Consider the following 27,469-nt stretch of genomic DNA (forward strand, 5'->3'; position numbering starts at 1 on the left):
TCTACATTCAGTTACTGTTTTCACAGATTTCTTCAATTCCCTGCTGGCAGTTCATTGGTTGGATCAGCCAGTTGATGGCAATGCTGGATAAGAATGAAGCACCTGCCGTTCAGCATATAGTGGAAGAAATTGCTTCTAGTTACCCACAAGCAATAGTGTATCCCTTCATGATCAGCAGTGAAAGCTTTTCTTTCCCAGAAACTGCCATAGGTCATAAAAATAAGGCGTTTGTAGAAAGGTAACATTAAAAATGAAAGAAAACATGTTTTAGAAGAAAAGCAAATTTTCTTTTATGGTTAGGCAAAAGTGTAGTTTGCCCATAATTTCATATGCTACATTTAAGTGAAAAGTTTTTTTTTAGTTTGCTAAAGGTTAAAAAATATGTCAGTAGGTTAATTCTTCCTACTAAGGAATTACATAATTGCTGAAACAAATTTCTATAAATTATAAATTGATCCATCTTATTGATCTTGCTGCTCCTAACACAATCTGTGTTATCAAGTAGCTCAGACACTATGATTGTCTTTTTTAAATTTGGTTTTTTATTATATCTGTTCAGAAAGAAAGACATTTATTTAACTTAACCTAAAGAGTAAGGAATCTTAACTTAGAGAGTAGTTTATATTTAATCATTAAACTTGGACTAAGTTATAGTCTCTCTTTAGACCAAATATGTTCAACCAACGACCATATGTGGCCCTAGACAACTAGTAATCCAGTCTCACAAGAAAATAAAGTATTAAAAAATAGAGGAACTTTGTTATTTATATACGTTAACTTTATTGTATATTTTATATGTGGCCCAAGACAATTTTTCTTCACTTAATGCAATCCAAGCAAGCCACAAGATTTGCCAACCATGGTTTAGATGATTGTAGCTAAAATAGTTTGCTTATTAGTTGAAAAACTGTGCTAGGATATCATTTTAAAAAAATTAAGGGGAACGTTTCTCTTTCCTTTTGCACTCTTTCTTTCCTTTGTAGAGTGAAGAGCAAGTTGTATGAAGGAGGAGTGGTTCAAGATTTTGTCCATTCCTTGGAACAGCTTTCCAATCCAGCAATGCTATTCAAGGTACATCTGTCAAATTCTTCATAATCTGAAATTATCTAGATTTATTTATGTAGTGACTTGAGTATGCCAAATTCATCTGTTTTTGCTGTTCACCCAGTAACTAAGTGTTTTTTTTTTCTTTTATGCCCATCCAATTTTGTCATCGTACCTTTTCTATCTTTTTTTAAAAAATCTCTTATTGTTTTCTTGATTTTAATGTTGTAACTATTTGTAAAGCACCCAGAATCTCTGGGAGTTAGGTAGCATATAAATTTAATAAAACATTATCTCTATCTTCAGCAGCATGAATTTCTGATTATGACCTGATTGCCATTACATTTTGATGTCTGCTATCAGTTCATTTTCTAAGAGAGAAAATAATTTCTATTCTGCATTTGTAGGATTGGATTGAAGATGTCCGAAATGAGCTGGGAAAAACTAAGAAAAATACAAATAACATTCAGCAATTGTATGATGGGATGTACCAAAACCTTGGAAATTTAGAGGCTCCCTGTCTTGGGTTGTTCAGAAAGCAATTTATTAAAGTGTGTATCATGCTTTACAATTGAATACTAATGAGTTTATAAATTAACTGTTGATTTTTTAAAAATAATTCTTATATGTATATTGTGGTTACATAAATCTTGGCTTTATGCAGTTTGAAAACATTCTTTTAAAAACTTAGTCAAACAAAAAATACTTAAAGAGTCCCAAATCAACAGTAGTCCACCATTATTATTGCACTAGGCTGCAAATTGAAAAGTTGAAAGCAGAATAGAAGTTTTGAAACATTCCTCCAGAGGGAGCATTCAGTCTGATTTTACAGAATGAAAGAAGACTAGAGAAGCTTCTAGTTGCATACAGAACATAACTACAGAAGAGAGTTTAGGCCCATTTCAAGAATTTTTTTCAGCCTTTTTCAAGGTTCTTCTGAAATTGTTGAGCACAGTAAAGTAAAAATGAAAATTTTCTGCATAATCTGTGTTTTTAAGAATAATCATTAGAAGTCATCACTGCAGCAGCTGCTTTTTAGCATATCCATTCATAGAATTGAGCCATTCAAAAATTAGTATGTATTCTATGGGTGATTATTTGGCAGAATTTTGGGAATGTCCTATATTAATTAATTGCTGGTCAGCTAGAAACCAGACATAACCGGTGGTGCTTTGGTAGATCTGAAGTAAATGAGTATTTGAAAGACTATAAGTTCGTTATTCTTGGGCACTCCTAGAAGGCAGTGAATTTGCCTGTTTCAGAGTCTTATATGTGAATTATTCCTGCAAAGTTTTTGATTTCATTTTTCTTATGAGGGAGGTAGACTGGACACTTGAAATTTAGTTCCTAAAGTTCTAGGATTCCACCCCCACCCCCCCAATGTCTTTCTTTTTGGCATAGTTTATGTTTTATTTATTTAGTGCAAAGAGGAGTTCATGCAGCTTTGATTGTGGTTCAGTGTGGCAGCTTCTGTAGGAGGACATATTTATCCATATCCTTTTATTAGCTTCAGTGAAAAGTGCCATCACAAGGGGACAAATCCAATGGTATGGTTTGGAAATTTCATAAGAAGCTCCCATCCCCATTGTAGGCAATTCATCACTCACAACCCACAATTCTTGAAATACATGGAATCCTTCCCTGGTCACAGCTTGTACTTTTTGCTGATCACTTAACGTTTGGCATGTTAACAATTAAGTTCTGGCAGTTTGTAAATGTTCTTCTATGGTCCTTTGTTAAGGATACCATTGTACTTTCGTTTTTCCATAACGGCCTAAATATTTTTCTTATATTAAAGCTAGTGCTTTTGTTGTAAATGAATTTTATTTTAGGAATTTGGAAAGGAACTTGACAATCATTTTGGAAAAGGAGGTTCAAAACTGCTAGGTATGAACGCCAGCGTCTTCAGTAAAGTTGCATTCTCTCTCTTTACAAAAATGAAAAAATGTGAGAAAGAACCTGGGAATCTAAAGGAGTGCTCCCCTTGGATGAGTGAATTCAAACCAGAATTCTTGAGGACTGAACTGGAAATCCCTGGTAAAGTATACTTTGGCGGATAAAAAGAAGAAAACTCCCTATAAGTTAAAGAATGTCCCTAATGAAAAAAATACATTAATTGAAGGACTACCCTCTAATTATATTATCATAGTGGGTTGGACTAGACTATTTAATATTTTCCATCTCTGGTTTTTACCACTTTGGAGATAATATGAAATCTTCAAACTTACTTTAATTCAAAAGCTTTATGTATGAGAAAATGCATCTTGGTTGAAATAGGAAACATTTAAATTGTAAAACAATTTAAAACAACGTTGAACTGTTTTTAGTACAGTGACAGGAAAAGAAACAATGGCATTTTGCTTTTGCTTGGTATTCAGGATTGAGGTGCTAACATGGTACCTGCATAATGTGCTTATCAGCATGCCTGACCCATTGGAATTTTGTAGTGAAAATGCTGCAAAACAGCATACTAATCGCCAGCCTCTCTTTTATCTCCAGGCACAAATTGTGCTCATGTCCCTGAAATAAATGAACAAAAGAAATCTGAGGATTTTGGGGAGTATATGAGGGCTATAACAAATAAAAGATATGAGGGTATATTTCCATCTGCTTTCTAGTTTTGCCTTTTAATTGTTTTGTGGTGGGAGGCTTTAGTGTGTATATTACCATATTTTTTGGAGTATAAGACACACTTCTCCTCCCCTCCCAAAAGTGGATGGAAATGTCTGTGTTTCTTATACAGCGAATGTTGCCGAAGGTCCTCTGGCTCCCACCCTTTGGCCGTTTTTGGCCTCCGCACGCCCCATTTTAGACCTGTTCCAGGCTGCGGGGCTCGCCACAGCATATCGCCACCTCCCATGTCGCATTTTCAGGCTCCACTTTCGGCTGGTTCAAGGTGGCAGGGAGCAGCGGTGGCCACCTGGAATGAGCTGAAAATACAACATGCAGAGGCCAAAAACCAGGCGTGCGGAGGCCAAAAACGCGATGCGCAGAGGTAGCAATTGATAGTGATGTGTTGTGGCAATCCTGCCAGCCTGGAATGGGTCTAAAATGCAATGTGCGGAGGCCAAAAATGTGACGTGCGGAGATGAAAAAGGTGACGTGCGGAGGCAGCAATGGGATGTGGCTATCCCTGCTGCTTGGAATAGCTGATTGGTGGTATAGAAATATGATTAATAAATAAATTAATAAATAAGTATTCCTGGAGGCCAGTCCAATTGCCAATCAGTTGTTTGTGCTGAATCAGGCTGTGATAACGTGCTGAAGTTGACCAGGTTGTTTGCTGCAAGGATGCTAGCCAGATGAATACCGATGGACGCTGGTAGGCAGAGGCAGAATTATTTTTCTTGTTGTCCTCCCCAAAAACTAATGTGCGTCTTATACTCAGAAAAATATGGTAATTGACATTGTTTGATACTTTATATGTGGTTTTCCTCAAGGTTTCTGTTGTAGTGTAATCTCTGGGCATTGCCATTTTGTCTTCATAAAAGTGATTTAGCATTTATTGTTTAGATTCCTAAGTCAGTCTTTTTTTGAAAATAATCCTGAACTATTGAGTTTCTGGTAAATGAATGTTCCATCACTCACCAGCACCACCCTGACAAATTTCTCAACTGATCTAAAATGATTGTGACATATTAGAGCTCCTTTTTAGACTGGAACTTAATTGACAATACTTTCCAAAGCAGCATTTTTCAAAAAGCTTTTGCTGACAATCTTGATGTCAAAACTAGAATTGCAAGAATCATATTGAAGCTCCCTTAACAGGCATCCTTCCCATATGACTACATTTCTACTATAAAAAGTAACTTAATATTTTCTACCAATGTAATACTGCATTGTGTACCAGATGTATCAAACACATAATACATTCTGATGAAGTTATTTGTTTTTTGATCTAATAAGCGTTTTTAAAAAGCCACATTTTTTAAAAAAACATTTTTTTTATTTATTCAGGTCAGTATGATGGTAAAGGAAAGCCATTGCCGGAATATCATGCAAAAATTTCCGGATTTGATGAGCGGGTATGTGAAATGATTAACCTACAGAGCATACTGTTAGCATTGTAGTAGAAATTTATATTAAATAATAATTAATCATTTCCCCCATATTAATCTACTCACTGCAGTAAATACTCTGATACATATGCAGGATCTGCCTCTCCAGAACTCATTTGCAAAAACAGGAAAAGTTAATAGCATCTATTAATTAAAATCAATTGGTTGAAAGCAGTGGTGGGTTTCTACTGGTTTGCCCCAGTTTGGGAGAACCTGTGGCGACGGTGGTGGGATGTCACCCAGAGGCCCACCCGCCCAGATGTCATCACAGATGCTCTGCGCATGCGCAGAAGTGCTGCGTGTGAGTACAGTTCCAAATCGGTAGCAAAGGTAAGGGAAACCCACTACCAGTTGAAAGATAAAGAGATTCCATTTATAAAATTGATTTCCCCACTGCATATAACACAGTAATTATAATAGATGGAAACACACAGTTACACTCATTCCACTTCCTCCTTCCAGCAGAAACAGCAAAATAGAAAACCTATTAAGGAAGCTCTTTATACTATCACTATATATATATATCATGGAACAAATTCTGTATACTTGCTTGATCTCTTAAATTCTAAACTTGGTGTTTCAGAATGCACCAGAAGAAAAGTGAATTCTGTTCTCATAAATGACAGGTCTATTCTGCATACTGATTTTTCACTTAGGATCTAATGGCGGGAATCTCAAACTGTGACATCCATTTTGCAAAAATAAAAACTACAAGGAACATAGTTTTTATTACCACTCTCAAAAACAGAAGTGGCTGTAAGTTTAAATGAAAGGTCAATTACAGCTGTCAATACCCAATGAGTTTCCTGACTGGAAATCTATATATTAATAGATGTTGAGGTCTGTGCCTTTTGAAAATCAGTGACCTGCAGCAAACTGAATCTGTTTACTTGCAACATGGCTTTTTCATTGTTGCTTGTATGTAAAACCAAATTTAAGAGCAGCATCAAGGTCATTAAGAATTTTAAGATATCCTTGAATTTTAAGATATCCTTTCCTAAAACTGGATTGTTTGCATTTTAAAATAGGAAGATTTTTCGGGTATGATTTTTCAGATGATATTGTTACTTTTGTTCATAAGTAATTCTATAGCATCTCTAATAAATCTTCGGTGTGATTTACCTTCTGCTGCCTGTACTTTCCAATTTTATTAATTTTAATTTACTGTAAATTTTGTTTATTATTATTGCAAATTGCAGGTCACTAAACCCATGCAACGTACAAAAACAAAATGTAAAAATAAACAATATAAGCTACCGTTTGGAGACAATACTGCTTGAAAAACTCAGGAGAGAATTTTCATTTCTGGGTTTTATTTCTGGTGCTGCATAAGAAATATGTCACTTCTTTAGGGGTCGATTTGTATAACAGTATTTTCTTATCTGCTCTGTATTTTTCTTCTTCTACATTCTGTCAAAGATAAAAGTAATGCAATCCATCCGGAAACCAAAACGTATAGTTATCAGAGGCAATGATGAGCGGGAATATCCCTTTCTTGTGAAAGGAGGAGAAGACCTCAGGCAAGACCAACGCATTGAGCAGCTCTTTGAAGTTATGAATAACATTCTTTCACGAGATGCTGCCTGCAGCCAAAGAAACATGCAGATAAAAACCTATCAAGTTATACCAATGACAACCAGGTAGACACATGCTAAACCCTTACGTAGAACAGAGACTTTTGTCTTCATAATTGCTGTATATTACAGAGCATCATCTCTGAATTACTTGTGCCTCCCCCCCTTCTTAAACTCCTTCTTTAAAGCTGTTTTCAAAACATGCACCGTGCCATCTTTTCTGTGTTTAGAATATTTTAACATGGATGAGAAATACATTGTTTATTTTGCTATTGTCAGGTGTGAAAAATCAAATCCATACACAAAGTTCCAGATTACAGATTTATTGTTAAAGCCTATGCACAGGAATATTCTCAGATTAATGGTTAGCATCTGGTTAGAGCTAAATCAGTGGCATACAGGGGTGGGGGTAGGGTGTTGGACTTAAGTTGACTTGTGGTTTTGTTAATTCTAAACTAAGGCCTCTTTTAACTCATCCCTCTGGTTCTGCCAGTCATCCTCCTACAGCCATATCATAACAAAAATAAGTTCAAATTTATTTTTTTACAGATTGGGACTGATCGAATGGCTTGAGAATACCTATCCGTTAAAAGACTTCCTTTTGAAAAACATGTCTGAACAGGAAGAGACTTGTTATAACAGGTAAGTGGAGCATAACTATTCTGATTTGTTAATGACTTTCTTTGCTTCTATTATTAGGTATCTCTAATCAGTTAACATTACTCATTGTACTAATGTCTATTGGATCAGCTGAGAATTATCTTCAGAGGTTATTTGAAGTATTTCCTGACCTAGATAATAATTAGAAGCTGTTTGCTTAATCAGCATGAGTTCACCTATATATTTTATTACTTAAGCAAGAAGATTTTTATTACCTGTGGCTTTTTTATCACCTCATTCTTATCAACAGACTGGTTTTTACAAGGAAGGGGTTTTTAAATTTCATTTTAATTTAAATAATTAGGAAGTCAACTTTAATTAAATTGGAACTCAGATCTGTGTAGATGCTTGCTTAGTGTGGAAACCAAATCAATAGCAGCAGGAGGCAATTATTGTGGAAAATCAGGATTATGAGGAACCTTCACTGTTGCATCACTTAACAGAATCTAAGCCATTTTTCATTATGGAAGTATTTATTTTCCTCATGAATGCTAACTAATGATGAAAGCAGCTCTTAAGTATAGTCAACTCATGTACAATTGTAGGCTTATGTGAAGGCCAAATTAAGGAAAATTCTTTTTGTCAACTTTTCAGTGCTTTTCTTTATATTGGTCCTTATCAAAATTTTATGATATTTTGTGACATAATTTGTTTGATACCTTCATTTGAGTTTGAATGTACAAATTCAGTTGCATATTTATTCATCCCCTCTAACCTTCTGTCTTTTGGGTTACACCAGGTGCTTGGCATTTTTCTGTGAGCAGATTTTATATAACAAACTATTTAAACAGTTGTGGGGGTTCTTGTAACATTTTGAACTGACTTGATTGAATACAGCATTGATAACAATCGTTTACATTCTTTTTGGATATGTTTTATTAACAGATGTAGCTGTCATCTGCAAATAAAGTTACTCTTTATATTATTCTAGAATATTGGTAAAACCGTACATTACCAATAGCAGAGAATGTTTACTGCTTGGGATTGAACTGTGGAGTCCTTGGTGCTCTCTGAAAGTGGTTGTTTTTTTGCAGATTTTTCATTACCAAACTAGGTAACATCACCAGTACACTGATAATGTTACTTAGTTTGGTAATGAAGTGTCTGCGAGAAAACAACCACGCTCAGAAGACCAAGGACTGCACACTTGGACATTAATTCCTCTTATAATTTATCAATGCTAAAATCAAACCAGAAAGTAAGCACTTTTAATAGTTCAAATGATGCATAAATACCTGCATGTAGATTAAGTTTGTATTCTTCGCTCTCTAAAGTCCCAAAGGTCCTTGTGCTGACTATAATGATTGGCTGCGCAAGATGGAGGAAAGAGATGGAATTGAACGTTACACGACTATGTTCAAGTAAGTCTTGGAAATGCTTATTCTCCATCAGATACTTTGGTTCCCCTTCCTCCACCAAACACATAAATTGTCAGGCAGATACAGCAGTTCTGCAGTGACTGATCATCCACGCCTGCTCCCCTTCTTGCCCCTGCCTCCATTTCTCTGCATACTACATACTTATAGCAATATCAATATCACTTATATTCCGCTTCATAGTGCTTTACGGCCCTAAGCGAATTACAGAGTCAGCATATAGCCCCTAACAATCTGGGTCTCATTTTACCTACCTCTGAAGGATGGAAGGTTGAGTCAACCTTATGCTTGACCTAGCTTAGAAGACTTGGAAACAGATGTAATACTATATTATATTATATCATGTTTCCCCGAAAATAAAACAGCCCCTGATAATAAGCCCTCCCACAAAAATAAGCCCTCCCTGAAAATATTCAACTGCATGCACAGCCGGTCTCTGCCATTTCCTCTGGTTAGTTAGTATTCTGTCTCCGTCCTCACTCTGGAGTAATGAGCTGGCCTTCAGCCAGCGGATACACGGCTCTTATCAGTCCTGGCTAGGAAAACACAGCTGCCTGCCAAAAAGTTCAAACAGATTAAGACTTCAGCTCACTTTGACACGGTTCAGCTAATTTGCTTCCCGTAGAACTGAAAGCAGTCCCCAAACTCTTTATTTATCCTGTGGGGTGGGGCTCCTGCCCCACCCTTCCCTTTGATGACGACACCTCTCTAATCTTCTGAAGTGTGGATCGGTCCAGGCTTGATTGGTATGGTTATCAGCTGCATCTGTAGGCGTAGCCTGAGGAAGGGAGGAATCAGGGGATGTTGGCCTCATTACGTCCTCCGACTGGCCTTGTTCTGGCTCCTGGAGCCGGGCCAAAGGAATCGGTGCTCCTGAGGTAAGCCTTACTGGCCCTTCCCCCTCATTCTCAGAGTCACTTTCGGGCATGGGGCCAGGTTCGGAGGCTGGAGCCACAACAGTTAGGGAGACAGATCTGGAAATCAGGTAAGAGAGCAAGAGGAGGCCCAACTTGCTCCATGCCCCAAAATAATAAGACCACCCCAAAAATAAGGCCAAGCACTTATTTTGGGGTTCCAAAAAATATAAGGGTCTTATTTTTGGGAAACACGGTATTATGTTTTATGTTACACTGTGTTGAAAGCACTTTGAATCAGTGAGAATCAATTCCTGGATGTAAAGTTTCCAGGAAAGACATCAGATAGAGTGATCAGATATAAGCCTTATTATAATTACTTTAATATGGACTCTATAATCATAATCTGTCCTCTTCTGCTATGTAAAATTTACTTAAATTGTTCCACGTAGTAAGTTTTTGTGACCATTTTATAAATGATGATGTCCCTTGTATTTTTGTATTGCAGAGGCCCAAACAGAAAGGTTTGTAATAGCTTGTTGAATTATTGCACTTAATATGAGGAGTATAGCAATTGTTATAGGTTTGAAGTATATTTATGAGGCAGGACTAAATTCTGTCAGCAAACTTAAGCATAGTTAAAACAAAAGGTAACAACTAAAATATATTATAGAGACACAGAATAATGTTAATTAAGGAATGGTTGCAAGATTATGATTGTGTTTTTAGTTCAATCTGTAAGCAGATAAGAATACCATCTTTGGAATCAAGAACAATTTAGTTTAATTACATTCAGTATATTACATAAATTGTATCATTTAAAATCCCACAGAAGTATACAACACAACACAATACAATTAATTTATGTTTATTTTTGCCTATCTATCTTTGATGCAAATATTTTGGTGTTTTGTACAAGTATTTATACATTATAAAACATTGGTATTAAAATGCCAAAAAAAGAATTCTTTTAGAATAGAATTCTCTGCTGCATTTATTTATTTAGCATATGGCAAATACATGGACTGATAGTAGTTCAAATGTTAATGTCCAGTCCACCCAGTCATTCAAGGACAGGGTGGTCTATGTTGAAAAATTCGGACATTGGGCCAGTGTAAGCTCTTGATGGACATTTGGACACAATGTGGATATATTGTCAAGGAGCACCACAGTCACATTGAGGGGTAGAGACAAGACCCCACTTCTTGCACACAGTATTGTAAGCTGCAGTAAGATCGATGAACACAGCTGTGGTTTTTAAGCCTTTGTTGGAAACCAGCCTCAATATGTCCTGTTAGGCCCGTTTTGTTTATCCGTTGCCATGTATTTAGAGAGCCAGGAGTTCTACAAAGATGTCTGGCTGCCAACTCTTGTTAACTGCCAATTCTTGAATGTAGTCTAGCTGCCAGTTGTTGCTAGTCATTTGCTTCACGCTAACGTGCTATCCAGGGTGCACCACGAGGAGGCGAACTAGCATCACACCCCACTGTGCTACACTTTCACTGTTATTGGTGCTTCACATCCTAATAGAGTTTGTAGTTTATAGAGTAACAGAGCAAAAAATAAGAAATTCAGGATAAGCAGAGATTAAAAATAAACATTGCTACAAAATCCTTTATTGCAACTCACATATTTGCCTGATTATAATTCTGTTTGCTCTAATTTTCAGAAGAGCCAGCCGAACAGAAACAGTGATGTCCTTCCAGCGTCGAGAAAACTGTGTTCCTAAAGATTTGCTAAGGTAAGATAAGGGTGTTCTTTCCAAGCTCTTGGCTTTGAAACAAGAGTAGTAGATTGAGTAGTAATATTTACTACCATGTTTCCCCAAAAATAAGACCCTGTCTTATATTTTATGAACCCTGAAATAAATGCTTGGCTTTATTTTTGGGGATGTCTTTATTATTTTGGGGCGTGTGAAGCAAAATGGGGCTCCTTGTGCCATCTTACCTGATTTCCAGCTCTGTCTCTAACCCTAACCAAAGGAAATGGTGGGGACCAGCTGCGCATGCGTTTAAATATTTTCGGAGAGGGTTTATCTTGGGGGGGGGGGCTTATTTTAGCGCATGCGCTCAAAAGGCCGATTGGGCTTATTATCAGGGGATGTCTTATTTTAGGGGAAACAGGGTATTAATGTTGTTGATAAGAGCACTCGGGGTCTTACAATACAGGTAGTCCTTGACTTACAAGAGTTTCTTTAGTGACTGTTACAATGGCACTATAAAGTGATTTATGACCATATTTCACACTTATGACTTTGCAGCATCCCCATGGTCATGTGATCAAAATTCAGATGCTTGGCAACTGGCTTATATTTATGACAGTTGCAGTGTCCGAGGTCATGTGATCACCTTTTGCAACCTTCTGACCAATAAAGTCAATGGGGAAGCCGGATTCACTTAACAACCATGTTACTAACTTAATAACTGCAGTGATTCCTTTAACAACTGTTGCAAAAAGGTTGTAAAATGGGGCAAAATTCATTTAACAAATGCCTCACTTAGCAACAAAAATATGGGCTCAATTACAGTCATAAATTCAGGACCACCTGTAATTAGATTGAGTAAATAGATTTTAAAAGTCTAATGATTAAGTACAAAATGCATTATTAGGAGCTATTCCTTCCTCGCCTTCCCTTGACCTCTGCTTATTTTAATCTCCAGTGGCATAATACTTTCTAAAGAAAAACTTTTGAGTTTTTTGTGAAGCAGTCCAATCTTGTTGTTTTATTTCACTTTTTATTACATGTCTGAAAAGGTAAGAAGACCCATTTTTCTGAGTTTCTAAATGTGATTGCCAGGAATTATCCGTAAGGTAGCTGTACTTCAGCTAATATAAAACCTATTTATTTTCTAAAGGAAAGCCTTCGTTAAAATGAGTACAACTCCAGAAGCCTTGTTGTCTCTGCGATCCCATTTTGCCAGCACCCATGCACTGCTGTGCATCAGCCATTGGATTCTTGGCATTGGTGATCGACACTTATCAAATTTCATGATCAGTACCGAGACTGGAGGCTTGGTGGGAATAGACTTTGGACATGCGTTTGGTTCAGCAACACAGGTATTCTCCTCTTGCCCTTATTTTAATGTTTACAGCAAACACCTTTAGCTATATTGAATGAAGCCAGAGTATAAAATATCTGACAGCCTAGGGGATGTTTTTGAGGAACCATGGGACTGATATCCCTTGAGCTCTTGCTCTTTGCTGAGTCAAGAGAAGCTGTTCAGAGCATCCTTTTTTCCCCCTTTCTGCTATCACAATTCCAGTAGCTAAGAGGACCAAAATTTAATAGCCTTCTGGGTCAGTGCTTACTTTCTTCAGACACTTCTGCAATAGCAGACATTTCCTGCTAGGCAGAATGGATTTGAAATTTAAAGGGAAAGTACTTGCCAATCCCCTTATTTTGCACTTTTAGTAGTTTAGTATCTTCTTTGAGTGCCTTAAAAGTCAGAGAGAGTATAGACATAATGTACTAATACATGCATTTATAACTAGAAGCCATGTTCCTTTATCACGTTTTGACTTCTGCTGTTCATAAATCACAGGCTCTTCTGCTATGAGCAAAAAAAGTTTTCTTGTTTATTACATGGATTTTTTCATAATTTTTATTCTTTCTTTGTAGTTTCTGCAAGTTCCAGAATTGATGCCTTTCCGCTTGACTCGACAATTTGTTAATTTGATGCTGCCAATGAAAGAATCTGGTCTTATATACAGTGTGATGGTACATTCCTTAAGAGCCTACCGTATAAATCAAGATGTTCTCATTAATACAATGGATATATTTGTAAAGGAACCTTCTTTGGATTGGAAAGTAAGCTATTGACTTAATGGTTTAAATTTGGTACACCTGAAAAAACAGAAAAAGTTATTAAATGAATTCATTCAACAAGCAAACACTGAATTTTAAATAGTTTCATTCTTACATTTGAGTCTCACTTTTCCTTCAGTAAATAAATACGACAAAGTATATTTGCCATTGAGAAATTTAAGCAAAATACTGCTTTTTGTAAAATCACTCTTGAAGATATGTGTACCTAAGATTCAGTACATATACACATACATACATGAAGTAGGAATTTAAATTTTGATTGATAACTGTCATTAATAATATGCAGTGTATTATATAATATTTATTTCATGGATTGACTTTTTTTCTCCTTAGAATTTTGAATTGAAACAGTTGAGAAAAGGAGGAACATGGGCTAAGGAAATAAATACAGATGAAGTGAATTGGTATCCTCTACAAAAAGTAAAATTTGCAAGAAGAAAGTTGGCAGGGGCTAATCCAGCTGTCATTACCTGGTATGAGTTTGATATTTTAAATGTGCGGATCTGAATTAAAAATGCAAATACAAGAATTATTTCGTGGAAAATAGGAATTTTAATATAAAGTTCTATTTTATGATGAATTTATTTAAAGTATGTAAAATGTATGGAGAATTATCTGACTTTATAAAAAATGTTCCAGATTTGAAATGAGCCATTACATAACATCAAATTATAGCCAAATTCACCTGTTCTGAAGATGGAGCAGGACAATATGCTTTTTCTGAGGCCAGGAAAGAACATTTGGAATGAAAATATTTCAGCCTTTAGCTGTTTTGTACAACTATAAGATGCACACATTCATGTTCATTTCTTGAAGAGTACATTGTGAGGTGTGTGTAAGAGCTCTCATAAAACAAACATCATTGAACATACTTTCACTTTAAGTATTTTAAATATGTGAGGCAATACATGAGTTTTGAACACACATATTGCCTCATAGCTGTTTACATTCCTTAGGCTCTTCAGATATTACTGAGTGAGATATAAGACTAAGGGATGCCCATGTTGTTGTATATAATAAAGTATATGTACTATGCCACCTAGTTCCAAAACTAGTGCCTCTGGGTGGTATAAACCAAAATTAAAAATTATAATTTGCAAATACCAATTATTAATATTAAAACATTAAAAATGCAGCTGAAACAAAAAATTGGCTACGGGATGTTAATAATAACAGAGCCATCTTAGTAGATTGCCTGTTACTGGAGGTCCTGAGGCCCAATGGCACAAACGGGTCTTGAGGGGTCTTCAGAAGGTCAGGAATGATAGTGCCAACCCAACCTGAGGGAGGGGAGGATATTCTGCAACGCAGGTGCCACAACCAACCAGGTCCACCAAATGACAGAGCCAGCTGCATGCCAGGTCTAATAGAGTTATGGTGGAACAGGAAGATGTAATTGGGGAAATGTGGTTTGTCAAATAAGTACTACATACTTATTTGTATTTTTTTTTTAAGTGATGAATTACGTCTGGGCCATGAGAAATCTGAGGCCTTCAGGGAATATGTGTCTGTAGCACAAGGGAGCAAACAGTTCAACATCCGTGCGAGAGAACCACAGGATGGACTTGCAGAAGAAATACAAGTGAAATGCCTTATTGATCAAGCCACTGACCCAAATATCCTTGGCAGAACTTGGCAAGGATGGGAACCCTGGATGTAAAGGACAAAGTTGTGGTTTATCAGTGTTTAATTGACCTGGAGATGAAGACTAAAAGGACTGGATATTATTTTTATATTTTTATATAAGTATTAAAGCATACATTTCAAACTGTAATGTAGCAATAGAATTTTATATATTTCTTGGCATTTCTGTAAACTGATTTTCAAATTAAGTAATGTAGGAAAACTTGAATTATACACGTTTTACAAGTATACATTATATTGCTGATCTTAATGAAAGGAGGGCTTACCCAAAATCATTACACAAAAAGTTAGAAAAATCTAGTAAGAATTAGTTATATTAACAATGAATATTAAATAAATCTGTGATACACTGAATTGATTTCACGAGTGTCATGTTGTCTGTCAATGGGTATATAAGTATGGTGGCTAAACAGAGTAATTTCTTTAAATTATTTCTTCCATGAACAGAAAAAATAGTTGTAAATTATGTGTCAGAAGAGAGACACACTATGGTTTATTTCAATAATTATAAGCAAGCAGTAATGTGTACAGAGCACTGACTGAATACATTTAAATACGTACTCCGAGTTCTGTCATTCCTTGACACAGACATTAATGATTAGCAAAATTGATCACTCATGAAATGTTATTTCTAATATATATGTAGTTTTAAAATGAAACTGAAAATAATACGTTGACAATAAAGTCCTACCTTCCTATAGAAACCAGACTATAGAAAAAAGGTACCTTTGAAAGATACATCAGGCCCATCTGTAAAGATGCTCCCAAACATGCTTTAGAAGAGTTCCTCATGTATATCACAGAAGTGGTTTACTTTTACTTGTGTATCCTGTTTCAGATAGGTAATCAATCTGTTTTTAGGATGTACAAAATTAGCACAATATTTTGAATAAATAATACTGACTCCTACAAAATGTTTACTTTTAAAAACATGGTATGAACAATTGCTATACTGAACTACATGCTGTATTTTTAAAAACATATAAATGCAAATTCTGAACATAATGATTAAGTCCCAGATCAGTTGGCAGTGCACAGATGTTATTTGGATTATATCTTATTAGGGTTAAGATTGGAAGATGTGCAGAGAATTGCCAAGAGTCGGACGCAACTGAATGGATAACATCATCATCCTGTTAGGGTAGAGTGAAATTTCATCTGTCCAAGCCAATGTAAAAAATTCATATAATCAATATTGCACGGGCATTAAAATATAGTCTAGTTATGCAGCCTCCATATTCAGGACCTATAGAAATGTTGGCCAGTAGTATTCCTTCAACTCTGAAAGATGATAGAAATATAGTGGGAAAACACATCCATTCCTTCCTCTTTTCTGCTTTTTGTAAGTCAGTCCTTGGAATAAGGCAATTCTTCTGCCTTCCCTCTCTTACTTGGCTGCTTTGTTTGGTGAGTATCTATAATGAATTTTTAAAATTGTTTTCTCTTGGAGACAAATCTTCTCTTTTTATATTTATATCAATAAAGATGTTCTACCTTTAAAGCAATTGCACTGTGAAGAAAAAAAAATAAGATAAAGCTGAATTAAAACTGCAGCTTTGGGGCTTCAGGTACTTGTCTTAAAAGGAGGCATTCATTTGTACTTCTGCCCAGTCTGAGCACTTTGACCTGTAGGCTAAAAGGGCAAAGTTCTAAGCTTATAATTTAACCAAGTCCTTAATCATAATGCATGCATAGTAAAGCATTCTTGTAGCAATTGCTTCTTGTTATAAGTTTATATGCCAAATGTCAGACAGATGTACTGTATATTAAAGATCATTTTTCCAAACAGTCTGGTTGGTACTAGTAAGCTTTCAAAAGAATAATTTAGTTTTCTTTAAATATTATTTCATCGTAGTTGCAGCTACAGAAAAAAGATTGACATTAAGTCCTATATTGCATGTGTGTTTTTCTGTATAGTGATGCCTCCATTGTTATAAAATAAATCCTCCTGGACTATATGGAATTTAATCAATTCTGATAATCCCTCCCCCCCCAAAAAAATTGTTCTGTTCTATAAAGATTCTATCAGTTGCTATTGAAGTCTTTCAGGCCATAATGATGTTATCCATCCTTCCACATCTTCCAATCTTGCACTACTTTGATTTTTTCTATGCTCTGGCTGGTGTCAGCTTTGATGGTGTCCAGCCACCTGTGTTCTTTGACGTCCTGGTTTCCATTTACCACCAACTCTTCCAGACATAAAGGAAAACAAAAGAGTAAACATTCAGGCCATAAAGTGAGATATAAATGCTTTCAGGTGGAAAACTTGTTATCCAAAGTTGATGATGGACAATTTGTCATGCTAGCCATGCTGACTGGGGCTTCTGAGCTCTATAGGTTTCTACTATATGACCTGAATTATTAGAACACTAATCCCCACTGATGACCAGATTTGGGGATGAGGAAGTAATTTCTGGCTGATCTGCTTAAGAGTTATCTAGGATCACCCCCCCCCAACTCTTCACAAAATTTGCTAATAATATAGCTTATCATAGACGTGCTTGGTGTGCCAAACTGATGAATTGTGAACATACAGAGAAACGTCTAGTCAAACTTAAGAAATGCTTAAGATTTTGATGGTTCTTCAGAAGACTAGCAAATAATTAAAATATACTGGTATTCCCTGTTTGCAACATATAATAGATAAAGGATCAATTTAGTCTAGTAAAAATTTATTAATTTCTACTAGAACGTGATCCATATTACATTTGGTCTTGGATTTATTTTTTTAAACATGGTTAGTTTATATAAATAATTTCAATTTCTTTTTACGTTTTTATAAAAAAAATTAGTTATGTCAAAATCAAATTCTCTGGACAATCACATGGAATAAAAAGCCAAGGATAGGCTAATAATTAGCATGAGGGGAAACCTAATGCAGTGTATATCAAGCCAACATCTGATAGTACAGTACATTTTCTACCCACAGAGAATGATTAATCATGAAGCTAATCACTATGCACTATGACAAGCATTTATTGCCTTTACTCTGGGATATTCAGTCATTAAAATCAAGTGGCTTTCAAATCTTCCTAAAGGCAGAGCAAAGGTTAGAGGGTATTCAGCAATAAAAACTAAAACAGAAAATTCCATGTATAGTTTGAAAGTTGAACAGACTTTAAACTTACTAAAGTAAAAAATGAGTTATCAGAACTGGATAACCAAAGAATAATGAGCAGAAGTATAAAAGAGTGACAGCAATAGCCCTCAACACTCCTGATCATATTGGTTGTCAGGATGTACCAAGTAAATGATAGCAAGAGAACTCCAAATAGTTCTATCCAGACTTTAGAATTTTAAATTTTCATCCTGAGAGAATTCCTGCAGCTGCAAAGAGAAGAACAAATACAGCTGCTGGGCACAGAAGATACTCCTCCTTGCACATATGGTGAAAAGGATTTAGAAACCAGTTTCTAATACAAATCAGCTCCTGTTGGAAAGGGACCAATGAATTGTTTATCTGTTTGTTGATCCATTTCCAGCCTTGCTCATACCACAGCAACTGCATAATTATTTATATATTTTAATTTTATGAAAATTGTAAAAGATGTAGTTCTTTTTAAAACTACTCTTATGAATGGGGTAGGAATAAGGATTAAAAGACTTCCTTATAAGTCAATATGTACGGTTGTATTTTATACTAAGGAAAATGGAATATGAATTATAACGCTGATGACAGTGCTGAGAATTAGCTGCTATACAAAAGCCTCTCAGCATCATTAGTTTTCCCATACAGATCATGTTTACCCTTAACTAGAACTATAAGTTGGTTTTATTTGCACAGTTAAGGAACCATTAAGTTGGTCCAGAAACAACCAGAGAGGTTCTCTAGGCAGACAGGTACTAATTGCTATATCAATGTTTTTAAGCAGTAAATATTGTATTTTTTCCCTGCTCCCAATTGAGGCTTATTACCTGTTCCACTCACAATTAGCCAGCTTCTTGCTTACAGTCACCACTGTACTGAATGTCTTGACATTAGAGTAATTGCATTACTTTTTGTTGTAACATAATATGAAAGCATGTAGTCATTATATCGTATGTATGTATGTATGTATGTATGTATGTATGTATGTATCACTCTTCTACAAAAGCAACTTTTAAATATTTTCTTGAACAAAACTTGTGAAGTTTGGTATACAGTGCTTTTATTGTTTTGTTTAAAAAGCTACTTTACTAATGTATTATTGATAACCCTCTTCTCCGATTTCTTCAGAGATTTTGGACACACTTTTTCTTTAATTTGGTTGATTCTGATAAAAGTATCACCCTTACGGAGTTTTGATTCTTTTTCTAGTGGACCAGTAGAATTATGGCTTCTGTTTTTTTAACTTAATGGCCTTTAAATCATATTGAATCAACCATCTCCTTTTTGAAGAAATAATGAAAACTATCCATATTTTAATTATTGTGCATGGGAGTTGCTAGGAGTCAATACTGATTTATAAGCACAAATAAAATGGTATTAACAAAAAATTAGAATGAAACTGATGATTAGAACTGAGAAAACAGGAAGACTGTATTTTTTAAATTGCCTCAAGATGGCAACAGAATTTCCTATGGTTTGCAAAACTCATCCAAGCAGGAGAAAGTATTCTGGATCACAACAGTATGGGCAATATTTAGCCACTAGAGGGCAATATTTAAATGAGAATATACAATGAAGATTTAACCAATTGATGTTTTCTATGGCAAGTATAAATAAAAGTATACATAAAAGCAGTAGTAGAGAAAACATTGGAATCCCAAAACAAAATTGCATGGGTATACTGTCAAACCATTCCTTGCATATTTTGCTAGCAATTTCTGATAAAATGGTAAACAACTAACTTTGTAAAGATTTGGCAAGTATTTCACTTTTAAAGTGAGTTTGAATTCACTCAAACATCAAGTTGCATGTCTTATTTTGTGCTTGATGTGTTTTAGAACGATCGCATATGTATATCAGTTGGTTTATGGATTCCACCAAAGCAATAAAATATGTAGTCCTGATTGGTGTATTCCATGCTGACTGGGAGTTCCGGGAGTTGAACTGCAGAGCCTGTAGGTTCAGATAGCTCTTCTGAGCTGAGACCAACTCGGTCATTTCACCATACGTGCAGGGCGTTAGCAAGACCAAAATGGGACTGTTTGCACAGCACGGGGCAGGCAAAACTAGCACAAAACCTCTCCCCCCCCACGCTTCTTAGAAAGGCTGTCGGGAATCCTCTCCCCGAGACTGCAAGAATTGAGCCGTCTGTAATCCAAAAGCAAACGGGCAGGATGGCTATCAGAAAGCGATCCACCCTCTGCCGCCCACCCCCTCCCAGCTTAGCCACAGTTAAAGATCGGGCTTCTCCCGGCTTCCGCTCCATTTCTTATACCCCAACACCCCCCCCCCACACGCGCGGGTTATTAGGTGGACGAAAGGCTCGTTGCTTTGGAGCGAGTTGGGTGGGGTATTGCCAAGCCAAGTAATATCGGGTGGAGGGTGAAGGGTCTATCTCCAAATTATACTTGAGTGGCCCGGGTTGCTTCCTTTCCCGGTTGCTTTGCTGCCTCAACCCAAAACCCCATTTAAGTCCGGAACCAGCCGAGAGTGACGGGCCAGAGAACTGCCCTTTCGCTCCCACGGCTTGAGCCAAGGCAGGCGGCTGCCATCTGAGCAGAGCCGCCATCCTGGCCACTCGAAGGACATTAGTCTTCATCTCCCGAAAGGGAGGGGGGGTTAAAGACCGCTCCTAGGTTGGCTTCCCGGTCCCGATCAAAGGTGGCAAAGCAGCAGGGGAGGTCCGGGTTTTGCAGGCCAATCCCAGCAGCTGCCTCTCCTCCAACCGCCCCGTTGGCAGCGAGGCCGAAAGGCGCCCAGAGCCAGACCCGCTGCTGCCTCCACCTCCCGGGACTTCTCCAGCCACACCCTCCGCCGTCAGAAAGGGCAAGGAGGTGGGGTCCGAGAAGCGATGTCGATATAAAGGGCCGTGGCAGCACCTCGCCGCCAGGTTTTCCTTTTCAAACGCACGTGTGTGATCTCGGGCTCTCAAGCGTGAGGAGCACAGCGTGCCAGTCCGAAGGCGCGAAAGCCCGAGTGACATCGGGGGGCGAGAAACGTCCGGGGAGGCCCACGGGTCAAGGAACGAGCCGCACCGACGGCCGGTTAAACTTCTCACCTTCCCTCTGAATTCTCGCTTACCTTGCCGACCCGAGTTTGCAATGAGCGCCGCCACCCTGGATCCCTTGGACTCGCTTCCGTGCTACAGAACCTGGCCTCTGGAGCCCGCCAATTTCTACGACGCCAAAGCGGGCGAAGGCAGCGGCGGTCTGAGTCCTTCCTGCAAGGCGAGCAGCGTGAGTGTCGCCCAGGCAAGCGAGGAGTCCGGGGGGATGTGCTCAGCTCCGAGCAGCGGCAGCCGCGACCTGGCGGAGTTGAGTGCCGCCGCGCCGGCCATGTACGAGGACGAGAGCGCCATCGACTTCAGCTCCTACATTGACTCCATGGCGGCCGTGCCGAACTTGGAGCTGTGCAATGACGAGCTCTTCGCCGACCTCTTCAACAGCAACCACAAGGGCGGCGAGCGCGGCGGGGGCTACGGGGATTACCTGCCGCCGCCACAGGCGCCGCCGCCGCCAGCGTCCGGAGGGAGCGCCTTGGCCAGCCTGCTGCACGCCAGCGTCTTCCCCGGCCCGCTCCGGGGCGCCCTCAAGCAAGAGCCAGAATGGGGCGAGGCGTCGGGCTCGCTGTTGCCCTCCCAGATTGCTACTTGCGCCCAAACCATTGTCAACTTGAGCGGGCAGCCCACGCCGCCCACCTCCCCTGAACCTCCGGGCAGCGCCTCGCCGTCCAGCTATAGCAGCCGCTCTTCAGCTTCGTCGTCGTCGGGGTCCAAAGAGCGGTCGGGCAAAAAGGGCGTGGACAGGTTCAGTCCGGAGTACCGGCAGCGGCGGGAGCGCAACAACATTGCGGTGCGCAAGAGCCGCGACAAAGCGAAGCGCCGCAACCAAGACATGCAGCAGAAACTGGTCGAGCTGTCCGCAGAGAACGACAGGCTGCATAAGAAGATTGAGCAACTCAGCCGGGACTTAACGAGCCTCCGACACTTCTTCAAGCAGTTGCCCAACGCTTCTTTCCTGCAGCCCTCCTCGGTCACGGACTGCCGGTAACCGGCTGCAGGCAGCGCCGCCACGGCCGCCCATAAGCAAGAGACTTTGAACTTCTTCATGAATACCTCAGCGCGAGTCGCACAAACTGCAGCGGGGGCTGCGGGGGGAGGGGAAGGGAGGGCCAGGCTAGAAGACTCTGGCTGCCCCGGGGACTGTGCCAAAGGTACGCGGAGGGAGTGGGGGGGTGCTCTTTGCCTCGCCTCTTCCCTCAAGCAAGAAACCTAGCCTGGAAGGCTGGACTGAACTACGCCGGAGTGAGAAGTGGGGGGAGGGGGGGATAACAACCTGTGTGCGTGCGTGTGTTTGGCTTTTTTTTTTTTTTTGGAATGGGCTAAGCTTGGGTCTTTTTAACCACAAAACTTGCCAAAAAGTTTTTTTTAAGCGAAAGAGAAGCTAAACGTCTTTCCTCCTAAATTATTTTTATAATGATCATCCTCCCTTTCCCCTCCCCCTTTGTTGATGCAGCTATGGTACTTTGTAAGAAACAATGATTTTTCAGACTTTTCAAACACTTTTTATTATAAATAGTATGAGGAAAAAGTAGACTGAGCATGCTCAAACTTTTATATAAAATTTTTACAGCATTTCTAAAAATAAAAATCCCTTGAAATGTATCTGACTTCGTATTTGTTGTGATGTGAACATGTACTGAGGGAACGTAGCAAACGTTAAGTACCATACAGATGAATGATAAAGTGCCATGGTTAGTATTTCCTCAAGGACATTTAAATGTCAATCACATAGTTATTGAATAATTTTAAAAGTGCAAAAATACAAGCAGAAAATACATAGGTGCAGTGATTGAATAGTTAATGGAAAATGTATGAGTCACTCGTGGACATAGTTAGCTTCATACAGGATCCAACCACTTAAAGGAGGGTCCCAGACACCTGGAAAGGTGCCTCACTGAACTTTTTACAACTTCAGACTGTTAAGAAGACCTTTATTTCCATAGCATTCCATTCATATTGAGAGGCATAAAAATCATCAGGTAATGGAAATTTACCTATATGTCCAAAAAGGACATAGTATTTGCACAAAATATTTTGAGCCAAATGACATTGTTAGATTAATGCACAGTATTGTGAAATTGCAATGCAATAACAAATTGGATTTAGGCATGAGATTAACAGATTGATAAAAAAATTCTAAATTAAGTAATTAGCACTAGAAAAATATTCCAACTAATAGAAAAAGATCAACTGTGAGAACAAAGCTTCAAAAATTAGTCTAATTTAAGGGAAAAATAAAGGTTATTTTTCCATTTGCAAAACAGATTGGGCTATTTCTAAAAAAAAAAGTACATGAGAGAAGGGTGAAATTTGGAATGGTGATGTTACAAGATAATTCCACTGCTCTGATTTACACACTTAAATGGTTTTAGAAACGCTTTTTAAGATTACATGAAACTTTGTATATAATATATCACATGTATATTCTTCTGCAGCAAGATACAAAGAGAAGGCATAACAGCCATGGCTTCCAAAGTTACCAATAAAGTTCAAAATAAAGGTAGTCCTTGACTTATGACCACAACTGAAGCCAAAATTTCTGTTACTAAGCAAGGTAGTTAAGTGAGTTCTGCTCCAATTTATGACCTTTTAGTCACAGTTAAGCAATCATTGCAGTTGTTAAGTGAATCATGCAGTCATTAAGTGAATCTGGCCTCAGAACAGCACAACTTTTATAAATACATGCCAGTTGCCAAGTGCCTGAATTTATGGTTTAAATAAATGGTTGTAAGTCGAGAGCTGTCTACAGGTAATCCTCAATTTACAACCATTTGTTTAGTGACTATTTGAAGCTACAACAGCACTAAAAAGTGACTTTTGACCATTTTTCACATTTAAAACTTGCATCGCCATGCTCATGTGATCAAAATTCGTGTACTTGGCAACTGGCTCATATTTGTGAGAGTTGCAGTATCCCAGAGTCATGTGATCACCTTTTGTAACCTGGGAAGCAAAGTCAACAGGGAAGCCCGATTCACTTAATAACGGCAGTGATTCAGTTAACTATGGCAAGAAAAGATGTAAAACAGGACAAGATTCACTTAACTGCCTCACTTAGCAACAAAAATTTTGAGCTCACAGGACTACCTGTACCATGATTGATTTAAACTTCATTCTCTGCCTTTCTGTCTATCAGGGTGTCCTCAACAGAAATCATTTTGTTCTCTACAGTACCTAAATTTATTTCCCTTGGCTAACTGTCACCTAGTCACCCACTAAATACAATTAGCTAGTCAACAGAATCATCATTTTGAGAAATTAACAGCTTGATTATATATATATATATAACTAGCAGTTAAAAAGGAAGAAACAGCTGCAGTCACACATTGCTCCCAGAAGCACGAAGCTGAAGCCTGAAGATGACGAATGAGACTTCGTCGAAACGTCGCCAAGACACTTCCAATTTTACGCGGGAGAAAACCCGAATAACCAAAGATCGATCGATCTATCTATCTATCTATCTATCTATCTATCTATCTATCTATCTATCTATCTATCTATCTATCTATCTATCTATCTATCTATCTATCTATCTATCTATCTATCTATCTATCTATATGGAAGTCTATACATTATAGGATCCCAGATTCCTCTAAATGTCCCTGTCCCCCACATCTGTCCTCCACAACTACATCTTCTAAACACAAAAATCCAGATCCAGCTGCTGAGTATGGGAATATTTTATGCAAATAACAGGAAATCCCATGCATGCCAAGTTCTGTTTAAAAGAAATTACAGGAATTTGAATCTGATACTAAATGATTCCAGTGTTTCAGCATCAAATAATAATTCCATCCACAAATCGAAATGTACAAGCAGAAGGTATAACCATTTTAATTACAATATATTAATCTACTTTATAGAAAGGTTTAAAAATATAAAGATCTAAATAATTTCTTATTTAAATAATGATTATTGCTGAACATATGCCTGTGTTCACATATACTCTTCTTTCATAATATTTAATTGTAATGATAAAAAATACATGGTACGTCAGGTCAGACAAACTGTATCTGAACACTTAGCCTACATGAAATCCTAATAGTATTTATATGTGAGTCAATTAAGAAAACGTATCTCTAAATTAACAACTTGGAAGTTAATTTCAAAACCTTTCAAAAACTTACATTTAACATTTAGTTAGTCAAAAATTATTTCTACCCTGAACTCATTACAAAATATAACCTCCAGAATGAAACAAACAAATAAACAAACAAAAAACTGCTGGAAAAAAATAGGTTTCTTTTTGAGGGCTATATGAGGACCAGACGTGTGTATGTGAATTCCATTGATTTCATGAGAAAAGATTTAAGAATGTGCTCCTCTCATTGAAATGAAAATTGCACTTGAATTGAGATTTGTTCATGGTTACTGTTCCTTGACACGTGCCTAATGTGAGTATTTTTTTAAAAAGGCATAACAGTTTGGTTTCAAAAGCAGCATAGAAGAGCTGAGAACAATTACAAATATGTTAGAAAAATCACAGACAGAAGCAGACAATATTCCCTTCAGTTCTTTCAGGCCTCCGAGAGAACAATTTCTTCCAATCCAATACAACTAGATGGGTGGCTGGTTATAGATTGGACATAACAATTCAAAAACCCCACCTCTTTCCTCAGCACACTCGTTACTTCATAACTCTGCAATGATAAAGCACAGTCATTGAAACAAATAATCTTGTACATTTTGTCCTAGCCAACATACCGCTGAACACTCTTCAGTAAAGAAAGTTCTTAAGGGCTTTTTTCCTTATTTGCTTTTTTACTGCTCCAAACCCATGTAATCCTAACAGTTATGAGAAATAATTTTATTAAAGACATTCAAATAAAAATATCTCTGAACCACTTAACTGAAAGCCAAAATTTCTACAAAACTATTCCAGGAATTTCAATAGAGCATTAGACCAAGATATCACCCACTTAATTATATTTTTATTCATATGCCAATATAGTCTAAATATTACAAATGGAACATGTTATCCAGAATCTGCATCTTTATGAACCCTAGCTGAAAATGGTGGAGGTTGAAAACTAATACATCTTAGAACAGGAGTCTCCAACCTTGGTCCCTTTAAGACTTGTGGACTTCAACTCCCAGAGTCCCTCAGCCAGCTTTGCCAGCTTTGCTAGCTGAGGGACTCTGGGAGTTGAAGTCCACAAGTCTTAAAGGGACCAAGGTTGGAGACCCCTGTCTAGAAGGCATCAAGTTGGGTGGGGTGGGAGGTGTCATAAAAACTAGAATTATGAAGCTGCCATTTTAAATGCACATACCCCATCATCCATGGTTGCCGATTCTAGAAGTGAAGAAATAGACTTCTGTAATAGCTGTTGTAACAGGGAAAAAATAAAGTATTATAATTATGAAAGCAATAATGTACTCAGTTTGTATCCCTAAGATCTAAGTATTTTATTACTTGCAGCTGTTATCTGTAATTTCACAGAAAAAAATTCCTGATCAAGACCTTACATATAGTAATCTGTATTTAATTCTACCACAGATTATCTAGAATATTTGTTTGCCTATTTGCTTGCTTGCTTTACACCTTGTCTCTATGCTCTGGGAAACACACATAGGTAGGTGGTAGTATAAAAACAGATACCTTTCTTCACCTAGAGCTGATAATAAAATACTGAATTAGAACAATATTATTTCTATAATACCTTGATTTTTATTGTGGAATTTGATTGAGATTGGCAATTCAGAAAGACTTCCAGATGCATCTTGATAACTGGTGAAGTTACAACTTCACAGCAATGGCTGCAATAGAGTAACCCTCTGAAATACATGAGAAAAAACCCGTTTATATCTATCCACAAATTTCCATGTCAAAGTGTGCTCATTGATTTATTTACTTTGTGCTGTAAGTTAGAACATATATTGTTCAAATCAGGGCTGAAATGTAAAATTTGTTACTACCGGGTCATGTGGGTGTGGCTTGGTGTGTGTGTGTGGGGGGGTGGTAATGTGACTGGGTGGGCGTGGACAACTTTTCTTTTTTTACGTTTAAAAGCATTTTTTCTACAACCTCTTCGGCCAAAGAGGTTGTAAAAAAATGCTTTTAAAAGCCTGTGATGATCAGGCAACTCAGCTGGGATTGCCAGAGGGAAAAAAGCTTTTAAAGGGTTTTGACGATCCCAGCTGAATTACCTGATCGCCAGAACCTTTTAAAAGCATTTTTCTACAACCTCTGATGATTGCGCGGCTCAGCTGGGGCAGGGATTTTTGCTACTGGTTCTCCAAACCACCCGCCGCCATTGCTACTGGATCAGGTGATCCGGTCCGAA

The 27,469-nt window shown here is 37.8% G+C and overlaps 3 protein-coding genes across 6 annotated transcripts in view; 2 read left to right on the forward strand and 1 right to left on the reverse strand.

Moving 5' to 3' along the window:
* The window catches only part of PRKDC (protein kinase, DNA-activated, catalytic subunit), a 91,118-nt gene extending 75,724 nt beyond the window's left edge, over positions 1-15,394 (forward strand). Inside the window, exons 74-86 of the mRNA XM_058177661.1 lie at positions 27-238; positions 984-1,071; positions 1,452-1,595; positions 2,877-3,081; positions 5,002-5,069; positions 6,522-6,742; positions 7,226-7,318; positions 8,611-8,697; positions 11,236-11,307; positions 12,422-12,623; positions 13,186-13,374; positions 13,726-13,865; positions 14,848-15,394. Coding sequence (XP_058033644.1) covers positions 27-238; positions 984-1,071; positions 1,452-1,595; positions 2,877-3,081; positions 5,002-5,069; positions 6,522-6,742; positions 7,226-7,318; positions 8,611-8,697; positions 11,236-11,307; positions 12,422-12,623; positions 13,186-13,374; positions 13,726-13,865; positions 14,848-15,052 — 1,926 coding nt within the window. The 3' untranslated portion in view covers positions 15,053-15,394. The remainder of the gene's footprint in view (positions 1-26; positions 239-983; positions 1,072-1,451; positions 1,596-2,876; positions 3,082-5,001; positions 5,070-6,521; positions 6,743-7,225; positions 7,319-8,610; positions 8,698-11,235; positions 11,308-12,421; positions 12,624-13,185; positions 13,375-13,725; positions 13,866-14,847) is intronic.
* A 5,612-nt stretch (positions 15,395-21,006) lies between these two features.
* Positions 21,007-22,787, forward strand: CEBPD (CCAAT enhancer binding protein delta). The gene has a single exon (XM_058177656.1). The coding sequence runs from the start codon at positions 21,226-21,228 to the stop codon at positions 22,171-22,173; it is 948 nt and encodes a 315-aa protein (XP_058033639.1). The 5' UTR covers positions 21,007-21,225; the 3' UTR covers positions 22,174-22,787.
* A 620-nt stretch (positions 22,788-23,407) lies between these two features.
* The window catches only part of SPIDR (scaffold protein involved in DNA repair), a 192,556-nt gene continuing 188,494 nt past the window's right edge, over positions 23,408-27,469 (reverse strand). For all 4 annotated transcript variants that reach the window (XM_058177653.1, XM_058177652.1, XM_058177655.1 and 1 more), the window contains 3 exons: positions 26,846-26,960; positions 26,456-26,509; positions 23,408-25,825 (listed from right to left, as the gene is read on the reverse strand). In XM_058177653.1, the coding sequence (XP_058033636.1) occupies positions 25,703-25,825; positions 26,456-26,509; positions 26,846-26,960 (292 nt within the window). In that variant the 3' untranslated portion in view covers positions 23,408-25,702. The remainder of the gene's footprint in view (positions 25,826-26,455; positions 26,510-26,845; positions 26,961-27,469) is intronic.

Source organism: Ahaetulla prasina, chromosome 3 (genome assembly GCF_028640845.1).
Source record: "Ahaetulla prasina isolate Xishuangbanna chromosome 3, ASM2864084v1, whole genome shotgun sequence".
Taxonomy (NCBI): Eukaryota; Metazoa; Chordata; class Lepidosauria; order Squamata; family Colubridae; genus Ahaetulla; species Ahaetulla prasina.